The sequence below is a fragment of the Sus scrofa genome, chromosome 3 (assembly GCF_054392235.1).
Source record: "Sus scrofa isolate SSC_HxYL_T2T_F1_AM1 chromosome 3, Sscrofa_HxYL_maternal_Yorkshire_Landrace_v2.0, whole genome shotgun sequence".
NCBI classification, from domain to species: Eukaryota; Metazoa; Chordata; class Mammalia; order Artiodactyla; family Suidae; genus Sus; species Sus scrofa.
The window spans coordinates 125,911,147-125,935,686 of NC_139385.1; the positions used below are offsets into that span (position 1 = coordinate 125,911,147).

The window sequence follows — 24,540 nt, forward strand, 5'->3', positions numbered from 1 at the left end:
CAAGATACGATGGCCACTTAGCTTCAGGACCCTGAGGCCCTGGCCTTTGAGGCCTAAGGACCCCCCCACCCTCAATTCCCAGCAGCCTGGGTCGTACATTTCCACCCAGGCAGACAGACCTGAGAAGTCTAACGTCCTAGCTAGTGCCACACTGGTTGCCTAAGAGTCACACGGGTGGGGGGGCTTGTTGAATCTCCAGGTCCCCGAGCTTGGGGACAAAATTAGGAATATCCATTTTCGGCAAGGGCTTAGGGCGATTCTGAAAGCACAGCCAGGTTTGGGAACCAGGTGATCTTTAGACAAGCAAGTTTGTTTCAGGATCCCTCTGGGCTTAGGAACCCCGTCTGGGTAGCTCTTGGAGCCCCATTCAGACCTCGCAAGAGACCTAAACTACTAGGGGTGAAGAGATATTTTTGAAAGCTCCTGTTCCCTGGGTCTCCTTTAGCCTGAGGATGGGTCGGGCCATGAATGGAGCAGCCTTTGGTGGTTCCCCAAACAGGACCCCGGTTTGTAGTCTTCATGGAGGCACAGCCAACCAGAGGGGCAATATTTCCGGGCTCCAAAACAGCTGTTAAGCGGTGGCTATTTGGCCCCCTCATTCGTGCTGGGCCAAACAGGTCCCCTCCCCCGATCCCAGCCCCCAAGTCCCCTGGGTCCCGCCCCCGGCGGGCCCCACCTGAACAGCCAGCACCAGGCGGATCAGGTCCACCACCACCTCCTCGTTGGCCAGCTCGATGCTGATGAGCGCCAGCAAGCCGTACAGCGCCTCGTAGTGCTTCTGGATGTTCGTCTCCTCCTTACAGCTCAGGTAGATGTGTCTGTAGAGCTGCTGGGAGTGCTGGAGAGGGGGGGCAAGGGTGGGGGCAAGGCCACGGCGGGCGCGGTGGGGGCCGGCGGGGCAAGGAGATGGGAAAGCAGTCCGAAGGGGGCGGCACGGCTGTGTACCCCACCTCTGCCCTCAGGGACAGGAGGCCTTTAAAACAGACCCCGGTGGAATCACACACGTGCAGGAGTACATGCTTACGGAGGGTGGGTCCAGGGAAACCAGCAGCAAAAGCTGCAGCCCAGATCCCGTTTTAGGGGGACACAGCCAAGGGGGGGGTCCTCACTCTGGCTTGATGATAAATAGGACCCAGGGGCTTGATCCCCTACAGGGCTCGGCTGGTGGTCCTGACTAAACAGTCCAAGAGGAGGAAGCAGGCTCTGGGGACAGGGTCAGTGGGAACTCAGGGGCTGGAAGGCTGGGATCTGCAGGGTCGGGCCCGCCCGGGGGTCACCGTGTCTTAAGGTCACGCTTGCTAACCTTCTTCATGAAGATGGTGTCCTGTCGGGAGCACTTGTCCACTTTCAGCTTCAGGACAGAGATGTCACTGAGGGTGCTGGGAACGGACGTCAGGGGCCACCTTAGCCCTTGTGTGAAGCCAGCCAGAGCGCAGGTGGTTTCACCGGGCTTTATCCCAGTGTCATTGGTGGTACCAGCGCCGCCCTGTGTTCCTCCAGCCTTATTTCTTTCCTTTCTTTCTTTCTTTCTGTCTGTCTGTCTTTTTAGGGACGCACTTGTGGCATATGGAAGTTCCCAGGCTAGGGGTTGAATTGCAACTGCAGCTGCCGGCCTACACCACAGCTCATGGCAATGCCGGATCCTTAAACCCATTGAGCGAGGCCAGGGATCGAACCCATATCCCCATGGATACTAGTCAAGTTCACTACCGCTAAGCCATGATGGGGCCTCCGCTCTAGCCCAGGTTCCACTCTCCCCCTAGTTCTCAAGTTCCTGTCTCTTTTTCTTCAATGCCGACCCAGATTATTCCTTCCCTCCCTTCAAGCCCCCCAGGCTCTACTGATAACCTTCCTGACCCCAGAGCTCCCTTCGGTCTCTCCTCTCTACCTCCCAACTCGCCAGCCCGTCCCCTGCTCCCAGACACAAGTGGCCTTTCAGTTTCTCCTTCCCTTGCAGGACCCCAGGGTCCACGTCCATGACCGGCTCCCTGGTGGGTCCCCTTGAGGATCCTCCCCACTGAGTGTGCAGCCCCCATCACACATCACCTGGAGGGGAGACCCCGAGGTCACCTGATGGTAGAGAACTTGTGCCGGTTGCCGTGACGGTCAATGAAACTGATGAGAATCTCTAGAACGAAGAGTCGGATCTCTGCATCCTCCATGAGGACGGTGGAGAGAAGGCGGTCCAGGAAGTTGCTGGGCAGAGCTGACATCATGTTGTTGCACTGGAAACCGGTGGACACCTGCCAGGGGGCCCCAGAGAACGTGCTTAGGAAGACCAGCCCTCTCGGCAGAGGTGGGCAGAGGGAGGAGCGGCCCGCAGAAGTTGGGTCTGAGGCAACCATTCTCTCTGAACGTCCCGAAGCCCGGTTCCCCCGTCCTCCGCCTTACGCAGCTTTTAGGAACCCTCCAACAACTACCTGTGCAACCTGCTCAGCCCGGCTTAGCTGAGTGGCTGGGGACAGTATGCAGGCACATTTAGTTGTTCGAAGCAAGCAAAGAACAAGCGCTAGAGGGAAGCAGGAGCCCGAGAGCCTCTGAATGTGATGTTCCAGCCCCTCGGGGCACAACCGATGCCCATTCGCCAGGAACAACAGGAGCCCAAACAGTCACAAAGAAATGGAGAGACAGTGGAAGAACTTCTGGCAGGGCCGAGGAATCAGAACCCAGGGACATGGCAACAGCCAAAGAGCACACAAAGCATCTGCTTACACCTGCTCTGGCCTGGCTACAGTGGGGCTCTTGTGACTAGAGCCAGCTGGCAGAAACAGACACCGCATCCGTGATGTCGTCAAAGCAATGAAAGGCAGCCAAATACATATACTGTTAAGTCCATATTGCAAAACAAGGCCTTTGATGATTCAGCAGGCCCCTGAGGCTCTAGTGAAGCCTGGTGGCATCAACAGGAATGTTCACCGAAGGGGGATGTATATGAGTGTACCCCAAACCATCACTTCGGTAAGAGGCCGGGTACAAATGAATGAGGGTGAACTCAGCTAGAAATGGCAGGTGCACACGGAGCAAGGAGGTGACCAGATGGGGGCAGTATCAGCGGGAAAAGCCTTTACAAAAATAGAGCGACATGGGAAGTTTCTGTGTAGCACAGCAGGGTAAGGACCTGGTGTCACCGCAGCTATGGCACAGGCCACAGCTGTGGCTTGGGTTCGTCCCCTGGCCTGGGAACTTCCACATGCCATGTGCATGGCCCAAAAAACTAGAGTGACCTGAAAGGTGTGGTCTGGGGAGAGGGAGAAAGGGGTGAGCAGGAGGGAGGGGGCTGCACAGAGCAGCACAGGCAGAACAGAGGCAGGTGACATGGGGGCTCAGGGGACTGTGGACCTTCCAATCTTAGTCTGAAAAGACTTTGAAATCTGGATGCACATCAATTAGAAACAGATTTACTTTTTTTTTTTTTTTTTTTTTGGTCTTTTTAGTGCTGCACCCGAGGCATATGGAAGTTCCCAGGCTAGGGGTTGAATCAGAGCTACAGCTGCCAGCCTACACCACAGCCACAGCAATGCAGGATCCAAGCTGCAGCAACACCGGATCCTGAACACACTGAGCGAGGCCAGGGATCGAACCTGCATCCTCATGGATACTAGTCAGGTTCTTAACTGGCTCCGCCATGACGGGAACTCCCAGATTTACTCTTTAACAAGGAGTAACACTTGGGGAACAACATGTCTAGAAAATCCGTCTTGGTTGTATTTATGACAGGTGAGAAGGGAGGGAGCAACTATGAGAATAATCTAGTTTCGAGATGTCCAGAGCTCAGGCCAGGCTGGTGCTAACAAATGCAGATTCCAGGGCCTCCCTCAGACTGATGGCTCAAAATCTCTATGGAATTTATATATTAAACACGGTCATGGCAATGGCACTTGAGAACAATAAATCTAGATTCCAGGGATGGCTGGAAAAATGGAAAGAAGATGAATGGCTAAAAAAAACAAAAACAAAAACAAAACCTGATAAAGGGAAAGATGGTGGCTGGGAGACGACTGAGGTGAGCCCAAGGGCCGAAGAAGCAGGTGGAAGGTGAGGTACTTGGAGGGAAAAGGGCAGGAACCAACAGATTCTGTCTCAATACCGAGATAATGTTTGAGAAACAAGGCCATCAGCAGCTGAGAAGGTACCTTTGTGCAAGTTAGAAACAGGTGTTCTGCCTCGACGACCCAGCCCTGGGGGGACCTAGGCTGGTTAGTGAGTGAGACACGGGTTGGATTTCAGCCCCCTACTCACCCCTTTGGCTGGACATGTTTGTGCAGTGCGCAACATGCGCAACTGCATGCGGTAGCCTTCTCTTAGTTCCTCGGAGGGCGTGCCTCCTGTGGAGGCAGAGCGGGAGTGCGGGCAGGAGAGGCTCACCTGAAGGAGCGATTTCAGCAGCATAATCTGGGTCAGCCGGTTCCTGTTCTCCCTGTAGACGGGGACGGGGACGCAGACACCAGGATGGTGATAAGGGGAAGACCCACCCTTGCCACCCGATTCGCCCTCATGATTAGATCCCCGTGACGCTTATCCTGCTGGGGTGCCCAGGTCGGTGACTTCCAGAGCCGGATGCGGACCAGGTTGCGAATGGCTCCCCCCAAGGGAGGCTGTTATTGGGGGGACAGCCTGAGGAATTGCTGTGGGAGGCCCGCTAAAGGCTGCCCAGGGCCTGGAGAGCAGCCTGAGGGAAGCCAGGGAGTTCAGACCCAGGAACGTGGAGGTGGCGAAGGGAGGGGGCTGGAAAATGTGGGAAGGGGAGCCTGGGGCGCACCTAGGCTGGGCGAGGAAGGGGGAGGAAGGCGCCGCGGACTCACCCGGTCCTCCCGGTCTCCATGGGGTGGTGCAGGGAAGGCAGGGGAACCTTGCTCATGATGAAGAGAATCACCTCCGAGCGCTGGTAGGTGGGCAACGTGCTGGCGAAGGAGCCTGGGGTGGGGGCACGGAGGAGCGGGTTGGCCCAGGGGAGGCCACAGCTGCGGGTCTCGGCTCAGCCTTTCAGCTGAACCAACTACTGTGACGAGGGCCGCCTGCTTCTCTACCGAGACGATAAAGACCCAGAGGGAGACACCAGGATGACGGCAGAGAAACTTCCAGGCTCCCAGAGGACCTTTCCAGGCTCCTGGCCCGTCACTTGTTATTTCAGAGGCTGTGGTTAAGCTCTCGGGATGGAGAGGGGACGCTCCAGCGGTGCCAGGACAGGAAGGCCCTGAGAGTGACAAGCCCTCACCTGCGTGCGGTGGCGTCACAGCCCCACCCCCCGCACGTCCCTGGGGCAACCCCACGGCCTTCCGCTGCCTCCTTCCTTCCTCCCCTCTTCCTCTCTCCCACCTCCCCTCCAATCGCCCAAATGTGGCAGCATCAGGCAGCCCTAAGGGGGAACTGGGGTGCAGGAAGATGGCACCTCTCTTGGCCTGAGATCTGAACCCCAGCCTGAGAAACCCAGGGAGATGGTTCTGCGACCTCACTCAGGCTGGCCCAGGCCACTCTGAGAGCGGTGTGCACCGTGGTCGGACTCCACTTTCCCCAGTGTCCACGAAGAACACGATCGGAGTGGGTGGCAATCCTACATCTCCTGGACTGACGTCTTTGCAGGGGTGGCACCCCCCCCCCAGGCTCCTCCACCCCGCCCCCAGCTCCCCCCCCACCCGGGGCGGTTCCTGGCCCGGGCCCCGCCCCCTGCCCCGCCCCACGCGCACCTATCGTCTTGATGACCGCCTCCTGGAACATGCGCTCTTCGTGCTCCTTGATGATCTTGGTGCCGAGGCTGATGGCCCCGTCGTAGCTCCCGGTCAGGGCGTAGTCGATGCTGAGCCGAAGCTGCCTCAGCAGAGTGTTGAACATCTCCAGCACCGTGGGTCCTGAGCGCAGCGAGGTGGAGACCCGAAAAATCCCGGGGCTGGCACCCTCGCTCATTCTCCCCCGCCCTGCAGGAACTGGGCAGGCCCAGGCCCAGTTCCAGCTGGGGGCTTCCTCTGTCCCCACCTTCCCCCGCTCCCACCCCTCCCTGCCGTGCCTACGGAGAGCGGGGAGGCAGCCTACCTAGGGCTAAGGGCAGTTCTTTGTCCCTAGGGGGCTCCCGGCCCCCGCTCCACTCAGGGACCCCCCCCCTCTTACCCACAGAGCCGGTGGCAGCGATGACAGCAGCTTCCGACAGGACTTCCACGATGCCCGCCCGCACCGTGGCCGCGCTGCGGCTGTTGGCATCCAGGTGGCTCAGGAGCTGCTGGATAACCAGGTGGGAGTGCTGCGGCTGGGGGGAGGAAGACGCGCTGGTCCCCAAACAGCAACCCCCACGTGGCCTCCGAGCCAGGCAGCCCTCGACCGGGGACCCAAAGCCGGTGGACGCTGGCGAGGCCCAGATACCCTGGGTCCTTTTTCTGAGTCCCTCCCCCCACCCCTCGGTCCAAGAAGCAGCGGAGTCAAATCCCAGTGAGGACCTGGATTTCCATATTTTTCCTGGGTCCTTTCACTAAATACAGGTCAACAACGTCAGTTTTAAAATACTGTATTGCTTTTCATTTTTTTCCAAGTCCTAGGTCTTATTGGTAAGGGCCGCGAGAAGCCAAAAGTGTGGCCTGTGGTCTGATGCCAATTCAGGATGGCTGATGCCCACTTGTGTTGAGTACAGAGATCGGGTGTCGAGTAAGCAATCTGACGAAGCCACCGCAGCCAGTCATGGTCTGCGGGCTTGTATTTCCGTGAGGTTTTCACTTAATTTTTTCTAGGAATTCTTTTAAATTGTGTATTTATGAAATAAGAGTCTATGACATATTAAGAAATATAACTAAACCAGCCCTTCTCCAGGACCAGGTTAGGCAGCACCCGTTTAGACAAGTAGGAGCTTCGAAGTTACAGAGGACAGCTGGCTTTCTCCGGGTGGGCACTGTCCCATCCCAGGGGGTACCCTTGGCCAGGGGGACAAGCTGGACCAGGGAGCCACGGTACCTGAATTGAGTACATGATGATTTTAAAGCAACGGATGGCGAACACCTTGGGTTCCCAAAGAGAATGGTTGTCCAGGTGGCTGTGAGGGAGAGAATATGGGAGTGACTATGGAAGGCAAGGGATTCGAGGGAGGAGGAGAAGCCTGGTGGGAGAACGACACCTGCCAAGCTCCAGGTCAGGAGCAAGGGCCTTCAGATGTAGGTGAGCAAAGGGAAGCACCAGGGACCCCAGGGCAGTCCCAGCCTCTGGGCCCTCCTGTCACCTCCCCACCTCAAAACTGCATGTGGCCACCACATGGTAGCTTTGGATGCACAATTCAGGGAACACAGGCACAGAAAAGGGACCCACTGGGCCACAGCAGCCACGTGGAACCCTTCCCAGCTGAAGGCTCGGGTGGGGCTGGGGTTGCGGGGGGTGGGGGGGATGGTGGCGGGGAGGGGAGCACTCACATGAGAACAGGCTTGATGGCGTTTTTGATGTTGCCGAAGGCAGCCCGGCCCAGCAGTTCCCGAAGGCACCTCTCAGCCAGCTCTGCTGGGTTCTCCTTCTCCTTCTCTGGCGCTTGGAGCGGGGAGGGGGACCGGCTGTGGAAACAGACAGCCCACGACTGAAGGATGGCACGCACAGCTGGGAGTTGGTTTTGTGCCGCCCGGGGTTCTGTGCTTCCCTCGGGCAAGTGGTTCCAGGAAGACAAGCAGGAATCTGAGGCAGGACGCACTGGGGCCCGGGGGAGCTGTCGAAGCTGTCAGAAGTTAAATGGGGTACAGAGGCCCAGGATGGAGGAAGCTTGTCGGGAGAGGGATAAAGTCCTTTTTCTCAACATCCTAGGGGTACCCTCTGTGCTTCTGTGGGAGGGACAGGTACCCTGAGCACCACGGGCCTCGGAGGCACAGAGGTCTGCCTGGCCTCAAGGCTTTAGATGAGGTGGGAAGAGAAGGGGCAGACAGTCAGGGAAAGCAAAAGAAAAGCGGCGGAAGCGGGAGGGAAAAAGGAAAGGCACAGGGGCTGGCTCAAATGTGACTCAGTGGTACCAGTGTCACAGAGAGTAGGTTCAGGTCGAGACTGAAAGAGCCCAGGGATACCTCATCCTGCCTGAGACCACTGCAGACCCCCCAGGAGCGTGTCAGTGAGATGCTATTCCAGAAACAACCGCCAGAGGGCAGAGTGACTTTCTCCACCGACTCCAGCAGCACAGGCTCAACTAACAGCACGCGGGGGAGCCCAGGGTATCTTCAGTCAGCATCATGCACGGACAAGGTGGACAGCACTACGGACCTTTCCCTGCATCCCATTTCACAGAGGGGAAGAACGAGGGGCAGGGACAGGATGAATCCCATGTTTGGGGGTTCCTAGATTAAAACCTACTTATCTGTAACCCCTGTCCAGTGGCTGCTGGGTGGTCAAGTGGGCATGTTTTAAGGGCCTAAAATACCATTAGGAAGGGAGGAAGAAAGGTTCTCCCTATAATTGGACCCATGAAAGGCATTTAAAAACCTCCTTGACCCGCTGCTTCTAGAGAGACGGACGGCGACGCTAGGTTCTTGGTGTTCTTACGAGCATCCACTTGGCACAGGGAACCCAGCACCACCGCTGTTTTTCCTTCGGGAATGCAGACCTTAAGGGGTGAAGGTCAGAGCCAAGGCTCCTAGGGAACCAGCTTTGGACTCACGGCAGAACAAGCCACAAAAGCCAGGATGCCTGGCCTTGGAGCCGGGTTTTACCAACCAGCCCCGCCGCCTGGTCGCCAAGCACCCCGGGAGGGCTGCTCAGGCCCCGCCCCCACCGGCTCACCTCTCTGCCTCCTCCACGTGCTGCAGGTTGAAAAGGAGCGAGGGGACGATCTTGTCCATGTGCTGTGGGTCCCAGATATTGGCCTGCAGCTCGTCATTCACCGTCTTCCTCACCACCCCTTGCAGACCTTTGATGCCGGACATTCGGATTCTGCAAGGAAAGGGGAGACGTGGGGCCATGATGTCTCCAAGCCCTGACAAATCCAGCTCCTGTGACAAGGACAGGAGCACCTCGAGGGGATTAGGGATGCATTCGTCCATCAAAAGGCAGAATGGAGCCCACCTTCTGCTCCTCGTGTGGCTTGGTCCTGGGGCCGGATGTGAGCCCGAAGGCCGTGTTTTCGGGCTCAACTCAGAGATGCCCAGACTGCCCTTGCCCCGAACCGTGCAGGCTGCATCCTTAGGGTGCCAGTTTCTCCAGCCCTTTTCGTACCCAGCTGGGTTTTCTCCAGCTCGAGCCCAAGATCTAAGAGCTCAAAGTGCTGCCAAGAACTGACAAGGCAGAAACTAGGGCTGTGAGCACCTTACAGGGGGAGGGCATGGGGGACACAGAGCCGTCAGGCTCTCGGACACAAAGGGGTCTTGGCTGGGACTACACCCAGAAACCAGAGGGGAAATCAGTGACCCCACTGCATTGACCCAGGGGTCAGCACGGCTGCAGGAGGGGAGCCTCTTTACTGGCCGTTTATTTCAGCCTGCAGTTCCCTTTTTTTAAACCAAGCCTTTTTTCTGATTATAAAATAATGCATGCTAATTATAGACAAGTGTAAAGGCGATTCACTCCTGCCGTCACCAAGGATAATTATCATTGACATTTTGGTGTCTTTCCTTTCTTCTATGTGTAATGTGTAACAGAATCCAGAACCTACTGCCTGAATGATTTGCATCAGCTTCCCGCGCCCCCAGAGCCTTCCATCACAAGCATTTTCCTGCGTCATTAACTTAGAATCACAAACATGTTGAAAGGTTGCATAATATGCTATCATAAGAACTTTCTAAACGAGGCTCCTATTGGTCATTTATTTGTAAATGTTTGTTCTGTAATGAGGCCACAGTGGATATCACTTACTTCCCTGTGTTTGACGTCACTGCCCTGAGTAGAACTACTGAATCGGAAGGTAAGAAACAAAGGCTCCCGATATTGTCAAGTTCCTCTCCCACCCCCGCTACACGAGCTGCAGGAGAAGTCCATCAACACTGTTCCTGCCTCAGCCCTGGGCATCTATTTCATTTCATTTCATTCCTGTTTCCAGCTGCACCTGTGGCATATGGAGGTTCCCAGACTCGGGGTTGAATTGGAGCTGCAGCTGCCGGCCTGCACCACAGCCACAGCAACGCCAGATCTGAGCTGCATTTGCGACCTACACTGCAGCTTGCGAGAAAACACCGGGTCCTTAACCCACTGAGCGAGGCCGGGGATCAAACCTGCGTCCTCATGGATACTACGTCGGGTTCTTAACTTGCTGAGCCTCAACGGGGATGCCAGGATCTCCTTTTAAGCATCTGCTTTAATTTTGTGGCTCAGAAAATCCCTCACATCTTGTAGCAATTTTGGTTCCTATCCTTTTGATGATTATTGGAATCGAGCAGTTTTTTCTAAATATTTAGCTGCCAGTTTTGATTTTATCTTCAATTTTAAGTGCTGTTACCAAGTGCTATCCAGGGCTTTACTCAGAGACCATAACTGGGTGGCGGGGGAGGGGGGGAAGATGCCTACTGCACCCAGATCTCCTGGCCAGGGATCAGTCAGGGCTGCTGGCAATGGACCAGAATTCCCTGCGCAAACACTCAGCTACTCCGAACCTGATCCCTAATCAACCCCTGAGCCAGAGGCTGTCCAGACTCGGAGAGTGAAGACTGGAATACCAGGCTGCTACCTATTCTTGGCTCCAGGCTAAAAGATGCTCCTTTGTTCACTCTAGAAATAACTCCCAAACATGCTGGACTCGAGTCCCACCTGAGAGAGCCAGGAAACCAGCCCCAGGGGGTGGGACCGGGATGGAAAACTTTTTCCCCAGGGCTTCCTTCTGTGTGACTATTAATTTTTTTCACTCTTTTAATCTCCCCAGGATCCTTTCCACATAGGTACACATTTCATTCCATGACACCCAGATCTCACGGATCCTTTCAAAGTAAATTTGGAAACATCTGGCCTGGGAGAGCAGAAGCCTCCACTGCTCCTTTTAAAGTGCTCAGTGGAGGTCTGTTCACGTTCAAGGGACCTGGGACATCTCTGAACCCAAGGGTATTGCACACACAGACAGACGCACTCACAGACATGCACACACAGACACACAGCGAGGTATGCGACCCAAGTGCAGTTCTTGGAAAGGAGCTCTGGGCTCCGCAAAGGCTGAGAAGGACCAGCGGAAAAGCCCAGGGAGAAGCATTGCAGGGTGGTTGTGAATGGCAGACAAGCGCACGGGAGAAACTCCTCTCACCCTGGCAGGCTTCCTTTCCCAGGTGGCAGGTGCCAGGCCGTGGGGGCCAAGGGCACTAGCCAGGTGCCAGGAGCAAACCTCAGGTTCTTCTCCAAACCTTCAGTCCATTCCCCACGCCATCGGGACACAGTGTGAGCTGGTCTGCTCCTGCACCTTTGCCCCTCCTGCTGGGGATTGCATGTATGTATGCGCGCCTGGTTGTATGTGGGTGAGTGCGTGGATTTGTGTGTGTCAGAGTGTATGTGATTGTGTGTGAGTATGTGGTTGTGCACGCAACTGTGTGTGGGATCGGGTGCATGAGCGTGGGTGGTTGCGAGTGTGTGTGGATGTGTGGGGCAGCACCAGGAGGGTCCCGTCCCCTCCCCCTCCTGAAGCCTGGCACTGCCTGCTCTGTCCTGGTCACACCCCTTATAGCCACACCAGGTCACAGCCCTGTCCCTTCCCCATCACCTGCTTCTGGACACACCCCACCCATCCCAGCCCCTCTGCCTCGTCACAGCCATCCTGGAGCGTGGTGGCTGCTGCAGGAACCAACGCTGGGGAGAGGACAAGGCTCTCCCTCCTCCTGTGACCTGCACGGGCCCCATCAGAAGCACTGAGGCAGCACAGCCCTGGGGAGTCCCTGGTTGGGTCAAGAGGGGGAGACCGGGGAGCCGGGACACAGAGGACCAGTCACCCAGGGTGTCCTGCCCAGAGCTGTTACATGGCTTGAAAGCTTTGGGATTCAGCAGCCTGGGGGGTGGAGGGGTTCATATCCTGTTTCTCCAACCCGGACCATCAGCCGTGGCAGGCAAGGTGTCATTAGAGGCACAGAGGGCTCCCCGACCTTGCTGTTGCATGTCACGTGGCACTTGGGCCCCCCGAGGTGCCAACGTGATGCAGGAAGGAGTCATGGGCTGAGTTCCAGGGCACTGGTCTCCTCGGGCCTGCTGGTCACCCACCCTCAGCCCCCAGCCCCTCCCTTCTCATCTCCTGCAGGTTGGTTGGTAAGGACAGCTCAGCCCATCCCCCTCCTTCCTTCTCCTACGAAAATAGGCTCTAGTTTCATACTGCCTACCCGGGTTGATAATACACGCTTTGTAGGCAGCGCTTTACTTCTCATCCTCTGCACGTTATAGTTCCCAGGGCGAGCTTGGTACAAAATGCTGACTTACCGCTTGGTCCGTCCCACGCTGTGTGTCGTGCTTTATCTATCCGTGTTAGCTAATACTTGTGTGAATTTCTTTGTGATCTTATTTGAAGGGATTTATTTCTATGTCAGTGACACTGCATCTTCTGGGAGTTAAGTGTTTTCGTAAGTGTGAGTATGTGTGTAAAAGTGTGTTCTGTTATTCAACCTGTTCATCTGAAAAGCACCCATTCCTTCATTCCTTTGTTCAACGAGTAGGTGCTAAGTGCCGACTGCTCTCCAGGCACAGCTGTAGCACTTGGGAGGCTGCCGTGAACAATGTTCCTGCCCGCACAGAGCTTACATTCCACGTGGGAGAGACAGAAGATGAATAAGAAACATAATTATGAAACACGTTTGAGGGGGGTGAGTGCTACGGCGATAAAAACAGAGCAGGGGGAAGGAGAAGGGGAGGAGGGGTCGGGACGTTCAGGGGAAGGCACTGTTGACAAGGGAACATCTGAGTAAAGCCCTGAGGGAGGTGAGGGAGTGAGCTGTACAGACCCACAGAGGAAGCACACTACGCAGAGGAACAGGCTGTGCAAAGGTCCTGTGGCTGGAATGTCCTGATGTGTGGCTTGTGTGGCTGGAGGGGAATGAGAGTGTGTATGTGTGTGTGTGTGTGTGTGTGTGTGTGTGTGTGTGTGTGTAGATGATGTCAGGAGGGCAGTGGGGATCAGCCAGTGTATGGACTCTGGCTTTTTATTTGTGGGTGTATGTTTTGATGGCGAGTGGTGAGTGTGAATATTTCTCAGGCTTATAAATGCATGTACTTCTAGACAAGAGGTCACAGGTGTGTGTGCATGTACGTGTGTGTCACTGGCTCTCAAATTGGGCTTCTAGGACCAAGACATTACATCCTGACATGTGTTCTGCCCCCAGAGGCTGTTTGTTTAGAAAGCACGCGGTGGGACACCAGCTCTGCCCACGCGCCCACCTAAGTCCTGCCTGGGGTTCCTTCCCCACCAGTAACATCAGAATGCAGGGAAATGCCCATGACGTCAGACAATCCGGGCTGAGAGCTCTGCAGGACCCATCGAGCTTCTGTCATTAGAGGGGCAGCCCCCTTGCCTTGTACTCACTTAGTCTTGATCTCCAAGTCCTCGTGGCTGGAGTGGCACATTTCACTGAAGCGAGACACAAAGAAATCGTAGCTCCGATGGTAGGACGGGGTGTCCTCCTCGATGTTGGCGAATTTCACAAACTGGGGGAGGAGAGGGAGAAATACACAGAGAGGGGACCCGCGGGGTGCCTCGGCTCTGGGATCTGGGACCTGGGCTCCCCAGACCCTCTGCCTTAGTAAAGCCACAAGAAATCACACCTCGGGAACTGTGCATCCCAGGACCCGGCTCTCATTTTCCTCCCAGAGCACACTCAGGAGATCCGAGTTCCAAATCCTGCTCCCTTTTCCTGTCTACACAGCAAGACCAGAAACCTCTGGCCCTTCTGAGCCCTTCCCTGCTGGGTGGGCAGAGGATGGAAGAGACAAGGAAATGAAGGAGGCTCAGTCACTGAAACTCTTGCTCCCATTTACACACAGGCTGAAAGGAAGTAGGAAAAATGCCAAAACCGAGCAAAAGCCAACACCAAATCATAGCGCACCGCCGTATAGAAAACGCCTTCTGGGAAACCAGGACAAATCTGAAATTTGATTTAAAACTGCAATTACATTTTACCGTTAAAATTTTGAGTACTTTTTTTAATGCTTGACATTTCGGTTCAGTAAGTCTTGCTCAGCATTCTCAGCTGCTAGATTCCTTCTGCATCACTGTGCGTGCACCTGCAGTTCTAAACAGGGTCTTGATTTCAAATGAGTCCCGCAGAGAAGCAAAAATCACAGACTGCGTGGAACTGAATGACTAACAGTGAAATAGAATTCTTATAGGTTATTTTGTTTCATGGTATAAATGTAATGTCACAGACAACTCGAAACAGAGTCAACTTAGGCCATATTCCCCCTTATTCTGCCTGTGCTATTATTTAATTTTTACCAACTTTCGTGGTTCAAAAAGGATGTACTCTTCTTCCTAAAATTATCTAGTTATGACACTCTCATAATATTCAGTATCGATTATCAATCTATTTCCCCATTTAACTCCTTAAAAGCTGCTCCCAACTTTTGGGGGATGAAAATAAGCAATCTCCACAGGCATCATTAATTATTAGAGTGTTTTGTTTTGTTCTGCTTTGTAGGGCCACACCCATGGCATATGAAAGTTCCCAGGCTAGGGGTCAATTCGGGAGCTGCAGCTGTCAGCCTACACCACAGCCACAGCAACACCCGATCCGAGCCGTGTCTGCGACCTACACCACAGTTCATGGTGACACCAGATCCTTGATCCACCGAGCGAAGTCGGGGAGGGAACCCAAATCGTCATGGATATTAGTTGGGTTCATTACAGCTGAGCCACAACGGGAAGGCCAAGTATTTGCTTCTTGCAATAATAAATAGGCGTTTATTTTCTGCTGACTCACAGAATCTCCACATGCAGAGCAGACAAGGAACTCTCTTCTACGTCACGTCTAAAATGCATACACATCCTGGGAAAAGTCTTCTGCTATTAGCAATAACTCCAAAGGACACCGCTTGCATTATTGACGCGGTTTTGCATAAGAGCCATAGTGGTAATCCTTGTGATCAGAAGATCATGGATTAGATTCAAGTTCAGGAGTTGCAGAAACAATGAGAGGGCTGGCCTTTGGCTTTATGACCTTCCTAAGCCCCACAGGCTAGAATTCAGACTTAGGCTGATACCAAGGCTGACACCAAATTTGGGTGCATCACTGCTCTTCTCCACCAAGAGGATGCTCCAGGCTGCAGTGCCCATGGCCAAAGCCTGGCTTGGTTTGTCCCCTGAGAGGGGTCACATAGCTATGTGGTTCTAACCGCAGATCTACCTCTAACTGGTGGGTTGACCTTTGAGGGGGCATTTGACTTCCGTTAGGTCTTGGTTTTCCCATGTGTGGCGTAAGTAGCCAAATCTTCATTCGCATCTCTCTTTTTTTCTTTTTTGGCCACATATGGAAGTTCCCAGGCCAGGGATCAAATCCAAGCCACCGCTGCACCAACACAGGATCCTTAACCCACTGTGCCGGGCCGGGAATTGAACCCATGCCTGAACAGACAATGCTGGATCCTTAACCTGCATGCGATAGCAGTACCTTCCTCTTTTTTTTTTTTTTTAATTGATCTGCTTCAAGTATCATGAGGAAGCTTAAGATAAGATGATGTGTAAGCAAGAGCACATGCTTTTCAGCATAGCGAAAACAAGACTGAAAAAGAAAAGAGGCCAGTTGGGAGAAACAGTCAAAGACTTTGTCCCTCATATTTAGTGACTGCATAGACCCAAATGTCTGTCAGGAGAATGAATAGCCAAATTTCACGTCCACTAGTGTAGCAGTTTGTGAGCCAGTAGCAATGATATTTAGAACACATAGAGAGATTAGAGAGAGAGAGAGGTATCAGGTGCTACCCCAAGGATTTCACATACAGCAGCTCTTTCATTTCTTAAAATGACTCTGAGTTATTAGAGAGCTATTGTTATTCTCATCTTCCAGACAGAGAGACTGAGACCCACAGATGTTATATCACTGTCCAGGGTCCGGCAGGAGAAGCCCGGGTCTCGACCCCGTGCCTCCTCACGGCAGCCTCTCCAGCGGGACTCTGCCCAGAAAATCTCCCGGCTCCGGCTTTATTCTCACTGCGCTTCCTCAGGCCACCAGACCCAGGGGAGCCGCTCTGGGGATGGGGGACAGTGGATGACGTCAGGGAGATGGAGCAGAGGATGAAGACGCAGCCAGAGGGATGGAGCAGTGAGGCGCTGGTCTCCAAAGACTGCGGCACCACAGAGCCTAGGGGGCCCCATAACCAGGAAGATTTCTGCCACCAGCCCCGGAGGCACTGGGTCAGCCTGGGATGAGGGCCGGGGAGTCACCTGCTGGAAGGTCTGAGGCTCCCACTTGAGAAACACAGCAAGTTCACTGACAGACAGCGTTCCCGTCGTGGCTCAGCAGTAATAAAACCAACTAGTATCAGTGAGGATGAGGGTTCGATCCCTGGCCTCGCTCAGTGGATTAAGGATCTGGCGTTGCCGTGAGCTGTGGTGTAGGTCACAGACATGGCTCAGACCTGGTGTTGCTGTGGCTGTGGTGTAGGCCGGTGGCTACAGTTCTGATGTGCCCCCTAGCCTGGGAACTTCCGTACGCTGAGGGTGTGGCCCTAAACACACACACACACACACACACACACACAAACACACACACACACACACACACACACACACACACGAAATCACTGGAAGACAAACTGGGCTCCTCCCTTCCCCTCCCGACCCCTCCCCACACGGATGCTTCTCTGAATGATTCCTCATCTCTGGGGACATGACACCCAGGCCTCTTCACGTTCCACTTTGACTTTCTTCCTCCTCCAGCTTGTGGAGCCACCAGCAGGATGGGTGGCCAGTCAGGTGGCATGGCCAGCGCCACATTCATGCCCGGTCTATTCTAAATGACTGTCATCCACGCTGAATGGGCTGCTAAAGATTATGACAGCCACAGAGGTGATGCAGGGTAGAAAGCATGCATGGGGATTCCTTTTCTAGAACCACAGGAGCCTTTTTCTAGATGGACCCAGCAGCCGCTTCTGAATCTATTACCAATGGGCCGCAGCAGTTCCCTCACTCTTATCTTCCGTGACTGTCCCGGCCCCCGGATTTTTCTCTTCTATACTCTTCTTCCCTGGAAACTTAGTTTGGAGTCTCCTTTTCAAATTTTGATTTTAACATGATGGTCCTTCTATTTATGTTAAGGCTCTGCTCCCCGCTCCTGTTTGCTGGGCCCACAGTCAGACAGGCCCCCGTCTCCTCGCTCTGCCTCTTGTCATCTGTGTGACCGTGGGGGTTGTGTACCTCCTGAGCCACTGCTTCCTCATCTGCAAATGGGGGCGATAGGGCCACAGGGTGGTCTCCAGGGTTAAATGAGGGGGTGTATGCAGAGGGATGGCACAGAGCCTGCCCGGAGGGATGCTCAAGACACTGTCTGCAGTGAACATGGTGACCGGGGGCGCTTACCTGTGTTCTCAGCCCCGGGCTCCTGTGCAGTGTGACCCTCTCTGTGCCACCAACAGGGGCCCAGCCGGGCAATCACAGAGGAGGCGCCCAAATGGGCAGCATGGACCATGCAGCTGACATGCATCAGGGCCAGAGGTGGGGGCGGAGAGAAGGAACTAAGTTGATTGACAGCCAGCCCCCAGTGAACTGGTGCCCGAGGGTGGGAGTGAGGACAGTGGCAGATGGCAGGGGAGTGGGAAGACGAGGGCAAAGCCCCCTGAGGCACCATTCGTGGACTGGAGGTCATTTAGTGCAATAGGGTGGGACAGAGCGCAGCACTGAGGGGCTAAGGGGTGGGGCTCAATGGGGAGCTCCGGCAACCATCACAGCAGGACTGGAAAGAACACAGTCCAGCACTTGTTTTCTTCTCTTTAAGATGCATTAACAAATAAACAAACAAACAAACAGAGGAGTTGCCATCGTGACTCAGCGGAAATGAATCTGACTAGTATCCATGAAGATGCCGGTTCAATCCCTGGCCTCGCTCAGTGGGTGAAGGATTCGGCGTTGCCATGAGCTGTGGTGTAGGACACAGATGGGATTCAGATCTCGCATTGCTGTGGCTGTGGTGTAGGCTGGCAGCTGAAGCTCCCATTTGACCCCTAGCCTGGGAATGTCCATGTGTCTCGGGTGTGGCTGTATTAAGGGAAAAAAAAAAAAAGTTAAAATGCATAGAGCGCCTTCTAGGAGGTTCATGACTCCAGTCTCTGTCTCTCTCTTCAAACCATTCCCTCCGCTTCTCCTTCCTAAGACCCTGTGGCTGCATCTAGGGCCCTCGCAGATAATCCAGGATGATCTCTCCATCTCTAGATCCTTGACTTGATCATATCAGCAGAGACCATTTCCAGATCAGGTGATCTGGAATCCGTTCGCAGGTTCCAGGGACTGGCATGTGGACATATTTTGGGGACCATGTTTCAGCTTTCCGAAATATCCATTATCCGCTGTCATTTTTGGCAAACCAGCAAACTCAGTTGCTTTATATCGCTCCCACTGTGAAGCTCTAAGGGAGCCAGTGAAAGATGTCAGGTCAACCGACTTGTGACAGGTGGAGCTGGGGCTCAGACTTGTGACAGGTGGAGCTGGGGCTCAGCTGTTACTCTGATGCTCTTTGCCCTCTACCAGGGTGTTTGTTTGTTTGTTTGTTTGTTTTTTTGCCATTTCTTGAGCCGCTCCTGGGGCACATGGAGGTTCCCAGGCTAGGGCTCTAATCGGAGCTGTCGCCAACGGCCTATGCCAGAGCCACAGCGACGCGGGATCCAAGCCGCATCTGCAAACTACACCACAGCTCATGACAACACCGGATCCTTAACCCGCTGAGCAAGGCCAGGGATCGAACCCACAGCCTCGTGGTTCCTAGTCGGATTCACCACTACGCCACGACGGGAACTCCTACCAGGGGTTTTTTAATTATAGTGCACATCAGAAGACCTGGGGAGCTTGCTGAACATGCAGACTTCTGAGCTACCCCAGGCCTGTTGAATAAAACTCTCTGATGGTAGGACCTAGGAATCTGCATTCTGAACAACCCCCCCCACTCCTCCCCTGGAGATACTGGGATAGGGCATCTACAGACCCCGTGTCCTGGGTCCTTTTAAGGGTGAGCTGGACCAGTAGCTACAGAAATGTTCCCAGGGAGGCCAGGAGGGACAAGTCTTAAGCACTATGTTGGGAAAATACAGGAAACCATGTCCTCAGTCATGGATGCGAGTTACGGCTGGAGAGATGGCTGCCTCCTTTGAACTGGGGCAGTTTGGGGCTGAACCAAGCACTGGATGGGTGACCCTGCCATGGTTCCACCTCTGAAGCCTAGAACTGTCCAGAAGGCTGCAGCCTGCAGGCTCAGGCTGAGTCATTCCTTCCCTCGCTCTCCAGGACCTGCCAGGACTCCAGTTGTCATGAGGTCTGGTGATGACAGTGCACCTGATGCCATCCAGAGAGTGTAAGCCCTGTTCATTACAGTACAGGCGGCACCAGGGCTAATAAAACAGGCACCTTTTGGTACCAGGAGCTCGGAGCATCCTTGGTTTGATAGCTCGATAGGAGGAGCTTCCCTTCCCCGAGTCTGAAAGGATGACAGCACAGATGACCTGCCCAGATGACCCCATCAGGGAACCGTGGCCTGCAGTGTCCCAGGGGTGCAGCTCTGAGAGAGCACACCTCCAGCTGCTCCTGAGTCCTCCAGGGCAGACAAGAGGAGGCTGCAATGGAAACTCTGGTAATCATGGTTCAGAGGATGCCTCATAGGGGCCCCGGTCAAGGGACCACAGCCATTGCACGAGTCCACCTGAAAAACATGCCCAAACCTGGATGAGATGAGGTTGAAACTCTAGGGTTTAAAGTAGAATTTCCTCCGTCCTATTTGAGACAGAAGAGAGCTACGATTATGAGAGGGGTTCTGAGCTGGATGCATTTCTTTCTCTTTCTCTCTTCCTTCCTCCCTTCCTTCTTTCTTCTTGGTACCCCACAGCAAAGGGAGTTCCCAGGTCAGAGATCAGATCTGGGCTGCAGGTGCGACCTACGCCAGCCAGAGCTGCAGCAACTCTGGCTCCTTAACCCACTGTGCTAGGCCGGGGATCCAAGAAAACATACTTCTTAGTCATTAATCGTCACTTCCCATTCCTCTCTCCCTCAGCCCCTGGCAAACACCAATTGCTTTCTGTCTCCATGGATTCACCTGTTCTGGATATCTGATATAAATGCAAAGACAATATGTGGCCTTCTGGGTCGTTTTCATCTTTGGGCTATTGCGAATAGCGCTGCCATGGACATTGGTGGACAAATATTTGTTTGAGGATCTGTTTCCGTTCTTTTCGAGGTATGTCTAGGGAGAGCTGCTGAGTCATATGGTAATTCTATTCGGTTGGCTGTTGAAGGCATCACTAAACTGTTCTCCATAGCGTACGCACCGTCTTACGTTTCCACTAGCAAGCTTCCAATTTCTACACATCTGTACCAACACCTGTTATTTTATAGGACTAAAAAAGCTATATAGGGAGTTCCCACTGTGGCTCAGCAGTAATGAACCCGACTAGTATCCACGAGGACGTGGATTTGATCCCTGGCCTCACTGTAGGCTGCATCCCATTGCTCCAAAGATGCTGCTGATCCCATTGCACCACAGTGGGAACTCCCAGATGCATTTCTGAATCCCACCTCCCACTTAGTAGGAGGCTGATCTGGGGCAGGTTACTTAACCGCCCTGTGCTTCAGTGGCCCATCTGTAAAATGGGGCTAACGAGAAGAGCTGCCTTGTAGGCTTGCTGTGCCAACCCATCACAGTCAACAGCTGCCATCTCATTTCCCCCAGGGGATTTGTGGCTTGAAGTCCATACACCATGCGTTTTCACTGGGCCCACTAACCTGTGTGTGACTCACTAATGGTTTTAAATGCCTGATACAGCAGGAACTTCCTGTCTACGTCCTACCATCGCTCATTTGTAGCTTACAAACAACTTTTGTTAAAATGCCACTTGCCTAATGTACAAGATTGTGCAACAATAAAGTTGGGTTTTTGTCTTTTTTTTTTTTTTTTTAATATTGCAGTGATGACGTAGGTCTCCATAGTAACAAACCAGAAACTGTGAGGATGTGACACTTCAAAGGCCATGGGAACCGCTAGGGCCACCCTTTCAAGATCAAAGTTTCAGCTCTTCATACACAGCAAAGGAGATCGCCAACCCTCTGGCACGGGCAGGAAAGAGCCATGGTTTTGTGAAAACCGAGTTCTAAGTGGCTGGGTCAATAGAAAGAAAGCAAGCTCCAAATATTGACATTGCAAAGCCAGCTCTCCCCTGGTCCAGAAAATGGAAGCTGAGCTGGTCAGCCTCACTTCAGCTCTCGCCAACTCTCTCCAAGCAGAAGTCAGCCCTTCCCTCTTCTGCAGATGGACATCCTGAGCCACACAACTTTCTGCCATCAGCAGCAGAACAGAACCACAGTTTAAAATACTGGGCATAGGGAGTTCCCTAGTGGTATAGTGGGTTAAGGATCTGGCATTGTCACTGCTGTGGCTCGGGTTGCTGCTGTGGCACAGGTTCGATCTCTGGCCTGGGAACTTTATGCCATGGGTGCAGCCAATAGTAATAATAATTTTAAAATCCCCAAAGAAAACATACTTCTTAGTCATTAATCGTCACTTCCCATTCCTCTCTCCCTCAGCCCCTGGCAAACACCAACTGCTTTCTGTCTCCATGGATTCACCTGTTCTGGATGTCTGATATAAATGCAAAGACAATATGTGGCCTTCTGGGTCGTTTTCATCTTTGGGCTATTGCGAATAGCGCTGCCATGGACATTGGTGGACAAATATTTGTTTGAGGATCTGTTTCCGTTCTTTTCGAGGTATGTCTAGGGAGAGCTGCTGAGTCATATGGTAATTCTATACGGTTAGCTGTTGAAGGCATCACTAAACTGTTCTCCATAGCGTACGCACCGTCTTACGTTTCCACTAGCAAGCTTCCAATTTCTACACATCTGTACCAACACCTGTTATTTTATAGGACTAAAAAAGCTATATAGGGAGTTCCCACTGTGGCTCAGCAGTAATGAACCCGACTAGTATTCACGAGGACGTGGATTTGATCCCTGGCCTCACTCAGTGGGTTAAGGATCTGGCGTTGCCCTGAGCTGTGGTGTAGGTTGAAGACGCTGCTCAAATTCCACCCTGTGGCTGTGGCGTAGGCTGGCAACTACAGCTCCAGTTCAACCCCTAGCCTGGAAACTTCCATATGCCATAGGTGTGACCCTAAAAATAATTAAAAAAAAAACTATGACCCTTTATATTTGACTATTTACATTAGGCTAATATATTAGATTGTTTAGGTAAAGGATCTTGGCATTCTCAGATTTAACATTTTCAGTTTATCCTTAGAGAGAGACCTCAAAAGGTCAGGACACATGGTCACTGTGCTGTCCTTAAGACACACATTTGTACCCATCAGGCAACGAGGCAGGTGAGCAGAAGCAAATCCCTAAGCAAATAATTGAGCTGAGCTGCCCTGGGCTCCCTACCATCTCCTCACTTGCCTGGTCCCTCGTCGTCATCCCAAGTTCAGCTTTCTCATTAAAGACTTGACAGCATCACCTAAATTTTTAAAATTATACTTTACTGCATATAATGTGCAGGAATGGTATTAGTAAAATCAGACTTTTTGTGACAAGTTTCAGCGTAGCTTCCATCCTTGGGTGCTCAAGCACAATTTGGATACATATCCATTAAGGATGAGGAGAGGGAGAGATGGAGAGGGAGAGAGAGGAGGGGGGAGGGAAGGGGGAGGGAGGGAGGAAGGGAGGGAGGGAGAAGGGAGGGAGGGAGGAAGAAGAGAGAGATGTTCCCAGGCTTAGAAAGCTGGAAAGAGCATCTGCTTTGGGGGCACCGCTAGCAAAAGCTGCCTCCGAATCCGCACTCCCAATCTATTGCAATTATTTGACTCGACTTACTTATCATTACCTGTCCTTATATGCTCTCCACTCTCTCCAGCAACAGTAATCATTAGTCAACTCTCTCCTTTGTTAATGCTGTGATTCACTGCGAAGAGGAATCTAGGAATCTGCAGGACCCTGAATTTTCAAGGCCGAGCTAATGAAACGCCTTCCCCCGGCCAGCATTTGCTGTAGGGAACACGAAAGCTGGCAGCCACCTGCTTCTGTGTCCCCCGCAGGGAGATGCCCTCTGGATGCGTGACGACTGGTTTATTTTCCATTCAGATGTTCTCTTCTAGACTATAGTTATCTTAAACAGGGCAAGTGAAACAGTATCTGAAGCTGTTGCCAGGGCAACGTGACAAAAGACTTTATCCTCAGCGACTGTATATGTAATTTGTCAAAGGCAGCTAGCTGGCTCGCAGAGAGACGAGAGAGGGCAATAGGTTTTCAGGTCTGGACTTTGAAAGAAAAGTTGAAAGACTACCTTCTGGTTACATCAACTCAGGCAGAAGAGGAAAGCCGTTGTGATTGTGCAATAAAAATTCAGAAAAGGCAGGTTGGACAGGCTAGGGGGGCAAACCTCCAACTTTTTTTTTTTTTTTTTTTTTTTTTACGGTGGTATCTGTAAAACAGTTGAATGCCAGGGCTTTTAACATCAAGCTGCATAAAGACCTGGAGCTGAAAGTATTCCCTGACGGGGAGAGAAAGCAAGAAATTGAAGAAAGCCACCGGGATATTTGAGTATGTTAGACACACACAAAGCCGGGCGTTCTTGACACGTCTGAGAGCTCTTCTCTCCCCAGACCATCAGCCCTCAGGACAGCAGCCACTGTACTGACACCAGCATGACAAAACTTGGACTGAGTTCAGTCTGTGAACTCAGAGGGTATCAGTGAAAAGAGGCTCATGAAAGATAACCTGCTAGAGGTTATCCAGCGAGGAAAGGGCAGAACGACGCCAGAATCCCTGTTTCCTGCTTCCCCGTGATCTTTCCACTTATCTGATGCCTCTGTCCTGTGAATATCAGTTTATCCTCCCTTTGAAAGCAGCATAACCTGGACAGCTTTCAAAGTGTGCCCCATGCGGTTGTGGGTTGGAAATCCTATAAAATTGGATTGTGGTGATCACTGTACAACTATAAATGTAATAAATTCATTGAGTAATAAGAAAAAACCAAAAACAAAGTATGCCCCGTGGAGTCAGGGGCCACGCTCTGAGGGCACTGGGCCCCCTCTGCTCTCAAAGGAATAACTACCTTTTTATTTTTATTTTTAATTCTTTTATTTTTAGGGCTGCACCTGAAGCATACGGAGATTCCCAGGCTAGGGGTCGAATCAGAGCTGTAGCCACTGGCCTACGGTACCAGAGCCACAGCAATGCAGGATCCGAGCCTGTGTCTGTGACCCACACCACAGCTCCCGGCAACACCGGATCCTTAACCCACTGAGCGAGGCCAGGGATCGAACCCCCATCCCATAGATACTAGTTGGATTCGTTTCCACTGCACCCCACCCCCACGGGAACTCCAGGGAAAAATCATTTTTTGTTGTTGTTGTTGTTGCTATTTCTTGGGCCGCTCCCGCAGCATACGGAGCTGTAGCCACCGGCCTACGCCAGAGCCACAGCAACGCGGGATCTGAGCCGCGTCTGCAACCTACACCACAGCTCACGGC

The 24,540-nt window shown here is 53.0% G+C and overlaps 1 protein-coding gene across 6 annotated transcripts in view; it reads right to left on the bottom strand.

Moving 5' to 3' along the window:
- The window catches only part of EFR3B (EFR3 homolog B), an 87,831-nt gene that overhangs the window by 15,470 nt on the left and 47,821 nt on the right, over nt 1–24,540 (bottom strand). Inside the window, exons 5-15 of one of the 6 annotated variants that reach the window (XM_021087773.2) lie at nt 13,415–13,536; nt 8,725–8,874; nt 7,383–7,517; nt 6,934–7,012; nt 6,103–6,208; nt 5,685–5,846; nt 4,803–4,914; nt 4,366–4,417; nt 2,071–2,243; nt 1,304–1,379; nt 677–838 (exon numbers count right to left, since the gene is read on the bottom strand). In XM_021087773.2, coding sequence (XP_020943432.2) covers nt 677–838; nt 1,304–1,379; nt 2,071–2,243; nt 4,366–4,417; nt 4,803–4,914; nt 5,685–5,846; nt 6,103–6,208; nt 6,934–7,012; nt 7,383–7,517; nt 8,725–8,874; nt 13,415–13,536 — 1,329 coding nt within the window. Of the gene's footprint in view, nt 1–676; nt 839–1,303; nt 1,380–2,070; nt 2,244–4,239; nt 4,418–4,802; nt 4,915–5,684; nt 5,847–6,102; nt 6,239–6,933; nt 7,013–7,382; nt 7,518–8,724; nt 8,875–13,414; nt 13,537–24,540 lie in introns of all 6 variants that reach the window. The other 5 variants (XM_021087771.2, XM_085019786.1, XM_021087770.2 and 2 more) reach the window with 5 other exon arrangements.